Source organism: Giraffa tippelskirchi, chromosome 10 (assembly GCF_054371585.1).
Source record: "Giraffa tippelskirchi isolate mGirTip1 chromosome 10, T2T-mGirTip1v1.2.pri, whole genome shotgun sequence".
NCBI lineage: Eukaryota > Metazoa > Chordata > Mammalia > Artiodactyla > Giraffidae > Giraffa > Giraffa tippelskirchi.
This window is the reverse complement of record NC_137284.1, coordinates 132,151,704-132,164,670: the sequence shown is the minus strand read 5'-3', so window position 1 is coordinate 132,164,670 and position 12,967 is coordinate 132,151,704. Positions and strand designations below refer to the sequence as shown.

At 38.3% G+C, this 12,967-nt stretch overlaps 1 protein-coding gene and 1 long non-coding RNA gene across 3 annotated transcripts in view; one reads left to right on the top strand and one right to left on the bottom strand.

The window, feature by feature from the left end:
• Positions 1 to 1,446: 1,446 nt before the first annotated feature.
• Positions 1,447 to 12,967, bottom strand: part of SPAM1 (sperm adhesion molecule 1) — a 28,471-nt gene continuing 16,950 nt past the window's right edge. The window contains exons 3-5 of the mRNA XM_081534135.1: positions 10,652 to 11,804; positions 10,089 to 10,178; positions 1,447 to 2,101 (exon numbers count right to left, since the gene is read on the bottom strand). Of these exons, the coding sequence (XP_081390261.1) occupies positions 1,634 to 2,101; positions 10,089 to 10,178; positions 10,652 to 11,611 (1,518 nt within the window). The 5' untranslated portion in view covers positions 11,612 to 11,804 and the 3' untranslated portion in view covers positions 1,447 to 1,633. The remainder of the gene's footprint in view (positions 2,102 to 10,088; positions 10,179 to 10,651; positions 11,805 to 12,967) is intronic.
• On the top strand, positions 1,491 to 12,155 carry LOC145523581 (uncharacterized). Of its 2 annotated transcripts, XR_014066728.1 has the most exons (3): positions 1,491 to 1,649; positions 3,529 to 3,609; positions 12,041 to 12,155. It is a non-coding gene; the product is annotated as an uncharacterized LOC145523581 (long non-coding RNA). The 2 variants fall into 2 exon arrangements; XR_014066729.1 differs by lacking the exons at positions 1,491 to 1,649; positions 3,529 to 3,609 and adding an exon at positions 7,273 to 10,280.

Genomic DNA, 12,967 nt, shown 5'->3' with positions numbered 1-12,967 from the left:
TTGTAATAACCATATTCAGTATTCTGTTCTACTGAAGTTCCATTTTTCTCATGTCTTCACATGAGCTAACTGCTGTTCAACCTGCAAAGCAGAGGACACATCATCTCTTTCGGGATGTCTCTGAAATCCTTCTCTGACACCCTCAGATTCTTATTTGTATGCCAGAGCATACTGAACTATATCATAGCACTTCCCACGCATTGTGTTGTAATTTTCCACTTTCAGTGTCTATCTTCAAATATACAGCAAACTCATTGCTGGCAAGAAGCATACTATTTCACCTTGAATCTGGGACTTTTAATATTATGCCTGGCAGAGAATAAATACTCAATAAATGCTCTATGAAAGATGGAGATTCTTAGGCATTTTAGATACACGAGATTGTCAATTTGACAAGGATGGAAAGAAAATTAGAATAATTTTAAGAATTCTAAAGACATTAAACCATGTACAAAAGTTCACAGGGTAATCACTGTTTAAAGACTATCTTTTTATAAAACAGAACTTGAACACATCAAGGTGAAATAAAAAACATGATTCCATGTTTCAGACAGACTAGTACACTTAGGATATTGCATTTTAAAAGATAAGTTATTGGAATTAATATTTTCTTGACACTTTTATTACATATTACAAACTACTTGTAAAGACATTTATTTGGTATTGTTGGTAGATTGGTATTATTCACATCTTTACTTTTCTCAGAAGAAAACTAGGCCTCTAAGTATTCTAAGGCCTTGTAATCAGCTAAGTTTTCTAAGGCCTTGTAATCAGTCTTTGGTAGAATCAAGAATATAACAGGTATCTCTTAGTATAGATACTTCACAGTATGTCAAATATTTGCAATACACTCATGGCAATTGGGCTTCCCTGGTGGCTCAGCTGGTAAAGAATCCACCAGCAAAGCGGGAGACCTGGGTTTGATCCCTGGGTTGGAAAGATCCCCTGGAGAAGGGAAGGGCTACCCACTCCACTATTCTGGCCTGGAGAATTTCATGGACTGTATACTTACATGGGGTCACAGAGTCGGACACAACTGAGCCAACTTTCACATGGCAATTAGAAAATACAAAATTGGATATCTTACAAAGCAAATTCTATCTATCTACTTTATCAAGTGTCTACTTTGAGATTTGAAAGCAAAATGTGGTATCAGTGGATTTATTAACACTGAGTTAATAAACTCAAACTATGAGTTTGAAAATTAAAGGCTGTGAGTTTGATCACAGTTCTTGATCAATCAATAATAACTTCAACTTCTATTTGATCATGAAAAACCAATCTTTGCTCAAAAAATTGAAATACTATCTTCGCCATGAGTTTTGATTCACATTTCAAATGTAAAACTTTATATAGATATCATTAGTTGCCTAAAAAAAAAAAATCTGGCTAAATATTAAATATAAGAATGTACAAAATATAAAAGCACAAAGCATGTAGACAGACTTAATAACCACTGAATTTGTATTTTAATAGATTGTTTCATTTTTCAGATTCTGACTACGTGACTGAAGGGAAATGTTCTTCCAGTTAACACTTTGTCACCCCGCTTGGGTGCTGTTGGAAATGGCTTCCAAACACCTGACTTTGAGGCACTCGGGACTGTTTCTCAGGAGCACATGGAGATACTGTCTCAGTTGTAGTGGAGGGTGAGAAACAGTATCTGAAACAGTATACTGTTCAAAATGGTAGCAGATGCCTCATTCTGGCTAGAGGAATGATCACTGGGTTGTAACTTCACAGGGCCATCTACACAAATGTCTTCCGCCATACATACATTAACACTATGAACATTTTTTATATTAATTCTCCTCTTACAGCGGATGTTGGCATAGCAACTGCAACAAAATTTATCAGAAAAGTGTTGCAGGTCTTCACGTGTGACTTTCCCAGGTACTGTGTATTTTCCACCTTCCCCCCTTTGAATAGCAAAATTCATTGGGTTCAAGTGAAGATAGTCGGTTGAATTCCAGTGTTTCCTTGTACACACTCCTTCCTCATTGCAAAGCACCTGGCTGCACATTTTGGCTGCTAGGGTGACGTTGATTATGTAAGGATTCAGTGTAGTGTTCAAGTAATTGCCTAGGTCCATGCAAGCTTGCTGTAAAATCATAAGATCAGATTATTAAGATCTGAGTAAGTTAGTTCATATATGAATTAATTCACCACATAAAGCAATTTTAAAGGAAGCACTAAAAAACCAGTAAGAGGTAGGAAAAATTTCATCTTTTTTGCTTTATCAAGACCATTCCAGCTATTTTTGTGTGTGTGTGACATTTGTAATAAGTTTCCCATGCCATTTCATGTCACTAAATCATTGACCAACTGAGGTTTAATATACCCTAGCCTCAGTCTTCCTCAATAATTCCTACACTAACAGGGATGGAAGGGGTAGAATGGTACAGTAGAGTGGAGTAGGGGTGGAGGAATTAGAGCATGGAATCTGGAGTCCATCTGCCCAGATTGGAGTCACAGTTTCATCAATGGCTAGCTATGTGAGCTTGGGAATCCGTTAAGCTTTCTAAGTCTTGGTTTCCTTTCTGGGTGACCTTGGGAAAATTAATGAATTAACCTGACTATGCTTCAGCTTCATCACCTAAAGATAATTATAGAACCTGTCTCATAGGGTAGTTGTGAAGATGAAAGGAGACAGTGTACATAAAAGGGCTAAGCACAGGGTCCAGCATATCATTTTTTTACCTCAATGTATAGATAATATGAAGTACAAATAAAGATAAGTATCACTTTTGTCAGACACTTTTAAGCACTGGAAAGAGTGGTTTCTGAATTGCTAGCTCACCAGCTATCCCATCTTAACACCTGATAGTGTCTGTATGTTGGTGCTACTTTCTTCCTTCATCCCACTCTCCCTCCCGCACTGTGTCCACAAGTCCATTCTCTACATCGGCATCTCCATTCCTTCCCTGCAAAGAGGTTCATCAATACCATTTTAGATTCCACACATGTGCGTTAATATACTATATTTTTTTCTTTCTGACTTTCTTCAGTCTGTGTAACAGGCTCTAGGTTCATCCACCTCATTAGAAGTGGTGAGAAGTTGCTGTGTAGGTCAAGGAGCCCGGTCTGGCACTCTGTGATACCTGGAGGGATGGGATGTGGGGAGGGGAGGAAGGCTGAGGGAGGGGATGTATGTATAATTATGGCTGATTTGCATTGTTGTATGACAGAAACCAACATAACGTTGTAAAAAATTTTTTTTAATATTTAAAGAAAAAATTACTAGCTCAAAACACCTAAGCAGGTTCAACCGAGTATATATTAAATGTTACATATATTTCAAGTATGGTTGAACTATGACAGCTGTTTGGCAGATATGCTTATTTGGCAGAGTATGAGTGATGAGTCACTAAAATGATTCATCTTAAAATGGGTACTTCTTAAAAGTAAGAATCCATCCTTTTCAAAACATAGAATGTAGTTGCTTTCTTTCATGATCAACAGTTCCAATGAGTGAGTTGGCCTTGTTCATCCTTCATTAAGATCAAAGAAAGTGTTTGTTTGTCGTAGGTTGGCAGGCAAGTTGAGGAACATTGGCAGCTTCCACTGGAATCTACTTCTTGTTACCTTCTTGAGATGATGCCATCAATGGTAGGCAGAATAAGATCCTTCCAAAGATGTTCATACTCCAGTCCCTTGGAACCTGTGACTGTGTTACTTTACATGACAAAAGGGACCCTCTAGATATGATTAAGGTTGTGGATCTTGAGATGGGAGAGTCTTAAGGCCAAACCACCCTGAGTGTACCCCATCTCATCAGATCTCAGAAACTAAGCAGGGTCGGGCCTGGTTAGTACTTGGTTGGGGGAAAATGGGGAGAAGATCCTGAAGCATCTGATGGGCTCAATCTAACCATGAGTCCTTAAAAACGTAGAAACATTTTCTATTTGGGCTTTAAAAATGAGCTGGGAGAAGGAGGACAAATACAAAGGTAAGGAAGACTCAACCCAGCATTGCTGCCTTTGAATGTAGAGGAGAAGGCCAAAAGCTAAAGAATATGGTGACCTCAAGAAACGAAATCGCCTTAACCACAGCCAGACAGGAAATAGAGATCTTCATGCTACAAACAGAAGAAAATGAATTCTGCTAACAACCCAAATGAGCAAATGAGGGTCTTTCCATAAAAAGGAATGCAGTCCTGCTAACATCTTGATTTTAGTGCGTTAAGGTCCATGTTGGACTTCTGAAATACTGATTTGTAAGATAATTTTCTGCTGTTTAAACCAGTTTGTTGTACTTTTTATAACAGCAATAGAAAACTTCGTCTTAACCCTCTAATAGCTTTACATGGTGTTTAGAATACAATTCAACTTGTATACAGCCTGCTGAGGTGTAACATCTCCCATCTCTTTTACAGCCCCCACCCCCTCACCCACTTGGCCTTAGACATACTAGTTTTACAAGCATGGCAGGTTCATTTCAACCTGCACTTACTGTTTCCTCTGCCCAGAAGGCTCTTCCATCTCATTTTTAACATCACTGACTTGATCTTGTCATTCACATTGCAGTTTTCATTAGACCAAACCCTTCTTAGACACCTTTCCTGTTCATTTTCCTACATCTATTTTAATTTTAGGAAGTCAGGAAACACCTGGTGTAACAGGCAAATTTAGCCTTGGAGTACAGAATGAAGCAGGGCAAAGGCTAATAGAGTTTTGCTAAGAGAACGTGCTGGTCATGGCAAACACCCTCTTCCAACAACACAAGAGAAGACTCTACACATGGACATCACCAGATGGTCAACACCGAAATCAGATTGATTATATTCTTTGCAGCCAAAGATGGAGAAGCTCTATACAGTCAGCAAAAACAAGACCTGGAGTGGACTGTGACGCAGATCATAAACTCCTTATTGCCAAATTCAGACTTAAATTGAAGCAAGTAGGGAAAACCACTAGACCATTCAGGTATGACCTAAATCAAATCCCTTATGATTATACAGTGGAAGTGAGAAGTAGATTTAAGGGACCAAATCTGATAGAGTGCCTGATGAACTATGGACAGAGGTTCACCACATTGTACAGGAGACAGGGATCAAGACCATCCCCATGGAAAAGAAATGCAAAAAAGCAAAATGGCTGTCTGAGGAAGCCTTACAAATAGCTGTGAAAAGAAGAGAAGCAAAAAGCAAAGGAAGAAAGGAAAGATATTCCCATCTGAATGCAGAGTTCCAAAGAATAGCAAGGAGAGATAAGAAAGCCTTCCTCAGCGATCAGTGCAAAGAAATAGAGGAAAACAACAGATTGGGAAGACGAGATCTCTTCAAGAAAATGTGAGATATGAAGGAAAAATTTCATGCAAAGATGGGCTCGATAAAGGACAGAAATGGTATGGACCTAAAAAAAGCAGAGGATGTTAAGAAGAGGTGGCAAGAATACACAGAACAGTGTACAAGAAAGATCTTCACGACCCATATAATGACAATGGTGAGATCACTCACCTAGAGCCAGACATCCTGGAATGTGAAGTCAAGTGGAGCTTAGAAAGCATCACTATGAACAAAGCTAGTGGAGGTGATGGAATTCCAGTTGAGCTGTTTCAAATCCTGAAAGATGACGCTGTGAAAGTGCTGCACTCAATATGCCAGCAAATTTGGAAAAGTCAGCAGTGGCCACAGGATTGGAAAAGGTCAGTTTTCACTCCAATCCCAAAGAAAGGCAATGCCAAAGAACGCTTGAGCTACCACACAATTGCACTCATCCCACATGCTAGTAAAGTAATGCTCAAAATTCTCCAAGCCAGGCTTCAGCAATACGTGAACCATGAACTTCCAGATGTTCAAGCTGGTTTTAAAAAAAGGCAGAGGAACCAGAGATCAAATTGCCAACATCCACTGGATCATCGAAAAAGCAAGAGAGTTGCAGAAAAACATCTATTTCTGCTTCATTGACTATGCCAAAGCCTTTGTGTGGATCACAATAAACTGTGGAAAATTGTGAAAGAGATGGGAATACCAGACCACCTGGCCTGTGTATTGAGAAACCTGTATCCAGGTCAGGAAGCAACAGTTAGAACTGGACATGGAACAACAGACTAGTTCCAAATAGGAAAAGGAGTATGTCAAGGCTGTATATGTCACCCTGCTTATTTAACTTCTATGCAGAGTACATCATGAGAAACGCTGGGCTGGAAGAAACAGAAGCTGGAATCAAGATTGCTGGGAGAAATATCAATAACCTCAGATATGCAGATAACACCACCCTTATGGCAGATAGCGAAGAAGAACTAAAGAGCCTCTTGATGAAAGTGAAAGAGAGAAAAAGCTGGCTTAAAACTCAACATTCTGAAAACTAAGATCATGGCATCTGGTCCCATCACTTCATGGGAAATAGATGGGCAAACAGTGTCAGACTTTATTTTTTGGGACTCCAAAATCACTGCTGATGGTGACTGCAGCCATGAAATTAAAAGATGCTTACTGCTTGGAAGGAAGGTTATGACCACCCTAGTTAGCATATTTAAAAGCTGAGACATTACTTTGCCAACAAAGGTCCGTCTAGTCAAGGCTGTGGTTTTCCCAGTAATCATGTATGGATGTGAGAGTTGGATGGTGAAGAAAGCTGAGCGCCGAAGAATTGATGCTGTTGAACTGTGATGTTGGAGAAAACTCTTGAGAGAGAGTCCCTTGGACTGCAAGGAGATCCAACCAGTCCATCCTAAAGGAGATCAGTCCTGGGTGTTCATTGGAAGGTCTGATGTTGAAGCTGAAACTCCAATACTTTGGCCACCTCATGCGAAGGGTTGACTCATTGGAAAAGACCCTAATGCTGGGAAGGATTAGGGGCAGGAGGAGAAGGGTACGAAAGTGGATGAGATGGCTGGATGGCATCACTGACTTGATGGACATGGGTTTGGGTAGACTCTTGGAGTTGGTGATAAATAGGGAGGCCTGGCGTGCTGTGATTCATGGGGTCGCAAAGAGTTGGACACGACTAAGTGACTGAACTGAACTGATTTTAATTTTCTGTATAGAACTTACGACATAAAATATTTTTTATTGTTTTGTATTGCCTCTATCAGGAATACTTGGTAGCACAGTGGTAAAGAATCTGCCTGCCAATGCAGGAGATGTGGGTTCAATCCCTGGGTAGAGAAGATCCCCTGGAGAAGGAAATGGCAGCCCACTCCAGTATTCTTGCCTGGGAATCCCATTCAGAGGATCCTGTGGCCTATAGTCCATGCAGTTTCAAAAGAGTCAGACACAACTTAGTGACTAAACAACAAGAACATTTGTTTTTATCCCTCCAACTGTATGAGCTTCATGAAGGCAGGGACTTTACACAGTATCACCAGTGCCAAGGGTATATGAGAATTTATACCAAGATCAAAAGACATGATCTGGGCTGCCCAGGTGGCACTATTGGTAAAGGACCTATGTGCAAATGCAAGAGACATAAGAGCAAGGGCTCGATCCCTGAATTGGGAAGATCCCCTGGAGAAGAAGACGGCAAGCCACTCCAGTATTCTTGCCTAGAGAATCCCATGGACAGTGGAGTCTGATGGACTACCGTCCATAGGGTTGCAAAGAGTTGAACACCGCTTAGGCAATTTAGCACAGATGCTATTAGAGTTGTCTACAGAGACAAGAACTAGGCAGGAAGAATAGTGAAAGGATGAGAATGTTTGAGAATCAGTAGCCTACACAAGATGCAGTCTTTGTAGGCTTAAAGTCTTTCTCTAAGACATAAAGTCTAGTTTATAGCATTTGTCCAAATCCATGCTGTAAATACTCCTACCATGGCAATGTTAAGCTACCAACATGACATCACCATTACATAGGAGGGTATTATGGTAGGACGTAACACACCATTGCATAATACCATTTCCACTTATACAGATATGATAGATATAAATAAATCAAAAGTATGGATAACAGGAAAATAAATAATTGATACATTTTTAGTATTTATTACTTTTGTTTTTACTTATTCTAAGTTTTTATAATTTAATTTTTCACAAAGAGTTCACAAAATTTCTGAATATTTAACAATGAGCTCTCAAACTGAAGCCAGTAGAAGCTGACTGTCTCACAGTTGTGTCTAGTAAGATGGAATGGAAGGAATGATTTACCTAGATTTGATAACCATTGTTTTAAGTCAATTCCAGTCATTGCAAGTAAACTTGCAATTACCAGTTTTTTAAGTTGTCAATGGATCAAGAAAACACAAGCAATCCATGACAGTATTGATGACATAGGAAAAAGGCAAAGTAATGATAGAATTAACATTCAGAATGATTGTAAATTGGGAAAGGTCTACAGGGAACAAGTTCAAATCAGTGTCATTAACTAGGAAGTCTTCATATTAAAGTTGAAGGACTGTCTCTATGGGAATAATACTGAAGGTGATTTGAGAGTCGTCGTAGAAGAATGCAAATCTAAGATTGAAGTACAATTAAAAAGTGTGGCAGTTAAATTCTATGCGATATCATACTGCTAATGTCACCCTACTAATTGGAGAATCCCTGATTCATTCTTCCTCAGAGTAAGTGTGAAGTGCTCAATTAAAAAAAAAATTATAAATGGGGAATTTATAAATGATTCCATCAAAAAACTAATGGGATCCTTGAGAAAAGAGTTTATACATTTGAGAAAACAACTGATAAAAATTAGGAATATTCTTAGGAGAATTATAATTCTTAAATAATTTTCTGACATACAATAGATTTTATGAAAGGGACATATACCATTCTCTGAACTTATAGTCTATATTATTTCCCTTTACTGGTGATCAAACCAGAAATAAAAGAATCTACCAAATAGGTAGGAGGGCTCAGATAATCTTGAAAAGAATTTGAAAAAGCTAAATAACTTTATAAATGAAGGAGAAATATGGCTAGTCTATCTGAAGGACAAGATATCAAAAGATCTCTTTTGGTCTTAGAGTATAAATTCTGTTCTTCCTAAGTCCTAGGATGAAACCTCTGGACCAAGAGCTTCATTAGACACACTCCATGGCACCTAGGTTACTAGTATTTCCACATGAATCAGAGAAGGAAAGTTCAGGTTCGACTCAGCAATGTCCATGTGACAGCTCTATTCATGCTTTGAGTCAAGAATACTGAAGAGGTGAAGGATAAAGACCTGATATGGAGAAGGAAAGAGAAAAGGAGTAGGTCATGATGGAATGGTTTAAGGCTTTTTGAAGTAAAGAAAATGCATTAGGAGAAAATGAATACAATTCATATTGTGTAGAGCTAAATAATGGGCAAGGCAATGGCAACCCACTCCAGTACTCTTGCCTGGAAAATCCTATGGACAGAGGAGCCTGGTAGGCTGCAGTCCATGGGGTCGAGAAGAGTCGGACACGACTAGGTGACTTCACTTTCACTTTTCCCTTTCATGCACTGGAGAAGGAAATGGCAACCCACTCCAGTGTTCTTTCCTGGAGAATCCCAGGGACGGTGGAGCCTGGTTGGCTGCCGTCTATGGGGTCGCAGAGTCGGATATGACTGAAGCAGCTTAGCAGCAACAGCAGCAGAGCTAAATAAACCTTCCTTCCTAATAAAACAAGTTTTGCTTCAAGTAGACACTATTAAATACAACCTGTGGAAATTAAAGTGTTCCTTTTCCTCTCCCTTAGGGAAGCTTTGAACAATCTAATAACATTTTCAAAAACTAACTGCCAACTGCCCATACTTCTCCATCCCAGTTGCTGACCCCCCACAGTAAACTGTCATTAACTTAGTAAATAAATAAGTGCTTAATAAAACAGTAATTGAGTGAATGAAAGAATGAGTGAATGAATATTGACTTTTGAGAGGCAATACAGCACAATAGAGTAAAAAAAAAAACAGCAAATACCAAGACTGTAGCCCTGTTTTTGCTACTTGTTAGCCATGTAGCTAGAGAATTTCAATTAATCTCAATAAATTTCTGTTTCCTCACTGGAAAACAGCCTTAACAACACAACTATACAATTGATAGTTTGATTTAACCACTATTAATTGAGCACCAACTACTTTGTGCCAAAGATCATATTTATTACTCAGTCCCACAACAATTCTCATAAACATTCAAAGTAGAAATGTTTTCATCTCTTTCCACATCTATTTTCATTATTTCAACTTACCATAGATAGGCTTAGATTGAGACTTGCCCACAAGATAATCCCAGAGGCACCTAAAGCAACGATCTCACCAATCGTATTCACAAGGTCACCCTGGCAAAGGTAATAGGGAGAGTTAACAGGGAGGAATACAATGAAGTGTTATACAGAGGACAGTAACGCCAAAGCCAAGAATGCTGACCCAACAATAATTATGTAAGTATTTCTCCACTATTCACTTCTATCTTTTATGCCACCACTGTCCTACTATAAGAAAAACATGAATTTTATGCTACTATTTTAATTACTTTTATTGACAAGATTGTAGGCCCATAAAAGGAGCTGAATTAATACATTGTCTATACTACCCAATTTTCTATGGTTGCTAAGATATTGTATGATTACATTAAAAATGAAATATATTCTTATTTCACATTCATATAACAATTCAGAACTACCTGAGTGCATATTCCTAAAGATTATTAAAAGCTAAATTTTAGTCCCTTCAAAAATGATGTTGCATTCCACTAAATGCCATTTGTGGACAATATTCCATAGCCTTCTTACCTTGCTTGATTTTTACTTACCTGAGAAAGGTATGTTGAAGACCCATCAGTAAAAACTGGACGGACATATACGAAAACCGGAAGTGGACTTTCAACACTTGGTATTTTAGACAACCGAATGGCTTCCTGGACACGATTACGAACAAAGAGGGCGGCTTTTGGATTAGATTTTAACTTGATATTCAAATAAACAGAAGGGAAAAGGGCAGTGCTTTCCTTCCACAACCAGTTGAGATCATTATTTCTCCTTTTTTCTAAATAAGGGCAACTTCCATTGTAAGTAGGATGGTTATAATTATGATTGTAACAATCAGGAAAAAGATAATAACCCCATAAGTTCTTTGGCCGAAGTGATTTTCCCAATTTTAAAGTCTCTTGCATGAAACTCTTTCCTGCCTCCTCAAAATCCACTTTTGCAATCTTGGAAGCCTCTGTGAAATTGAGTAGTGGATTTTTTTGCAGAACCAAGTCAACAGACTGATTCCTGTAAACATCCTTAGGTTTCCAGTTTCTTGCCCAGATAGGCCTCCAGTTTTCCCAGTCAATGACTGCCAAGCCCAGGGTGTCATTTGGTATGTAATAGGCAATGTCTTTTCTTGCTTTCTCCAAATGATTTTTTAAGGATCCCAACTGGGGAATTCCTCCATGTACAGTGCTGCCTGTTTTTTCATCTATATGAGGATAGTAGCCAAGTCTGTCAGCATAAAATAATGTAATAAACTGTCCCGTAGCACTTTGTTGGGGGCTGCCTTTTACAGAGAAGAGGCTCAGATCTGGAGGCAGTTTAAATATTTTGTTAACACAACGTTCAACTGGGGCATTCCAGGCCCAGAGGAAAGAAGTGTTTGAAATAAGAGGGGTTGCTCTGAAGTCCAGAGCCAAACAACATGGAAGCAGAAGGAAGGCAAACACTGCCTGGAGTGTTCCGCTGGACCCAAGAAAGCTCCTAATGGAGATATGCTGGTGCCTTAGCATTCCCATCGCAAAGAGCGATGACTATGAAAAGCACTTTATTCTCCCACACGCTTTGGTTTACCTAATATTTGATGCAAGATATGAACACAGAGAGAGTGGAATGAAGCCACTTTGATGGATAAAAATGAATAATGATGATTTACATTTAAATCTTCTTCCTTCATGTTTAGGAATGTTTTGCAAGTTGCTTCATCTGTAACTGAAAAAAAAAAAAAATAATAAATGTATAATGTGTCATTACACTACATTTCCATGTCAGAGATTGTAAGCTTCACAGTCAAGTTCCCAACTTTAAGTGCAGGGAGTTTAATTCAGTGTTTGAAAATGGAAGACTCCTGTGTTTGAATTAATAAAATTATTTTCTTTTATGTGTGATATGGATCGTATAATGACTAATGCTTGTCTCATTTTTCCAAATCACCATTGGACCTACAGAGAAGTGAAGGTGGCTGTTTTCCCTTGTGCCTTCCTAGCTGTGCAGAATGCTGTGCCAAACGATGCCTTAGCAAAGACTGTTAAATAAAAATAAATTCCAAGTTGAAACTCTCAATTTGTTATTTCTTGAAAGTACATTTTTTAGTATTCTGCCGAAAAATGGAAAAAAAAACCTCTCATGGGATGGTGAGATTTTACCATTTTTTTTCCCTTTCTTAAGGAAGGCAGGTAGAGGAAGAGGTAAAAGTCACTCTGCCAGAGGAAATAAGTCAAAAGTTGGCTCGAAACTATTGAATCAAATAAAATCACCTTTTGAGGGGTAGGTTGAAGTGCTATTTTAACAGTGCTCCATACTATATCAAAGTAATGTACATTCGTGTTTAAAGTTAATAAAATATTTTATGACTTTCTATCTTCCAGTAAAAGGATTGGTTCTGGCCTACCTCATGAAAAGGAATATGTGAACTTTGACCTTTTATAGTCTTCTATAGTTGAGGTTGTATTATATGATTTTGATTGTCACAGTGTGAAATATTAGGGCACATTTTGTGGTACAATAAAACAATCTGAGTCAAGGATAAGAAATTAAACTATGTATTATTTAACATTTGGTATTTGTAAAAATTACCTGCAAGAAGACATGTTTAAATGTTCTGTGATTCTAGGAGGAAACTAGAATGTTGAATTGGATTACTAGCATACTGCTATGTAACTGTATAATGAGAATTTAACGTTTTTCTCAGGAACATGTGGTCTTACCATAGATATCATTTATTCCCATTGCTGAAAAAGCAATTTAAGAGACCACCACAGACAGAATAAAATAAAATCTTAAGAACCATTACAGTCTCATGCTTTGAAGAAAATGGATTTTCCCTGCTGATGTTTAAAACATGTAAAAGAGCTAAAAATTTTCACAGGTTAAAC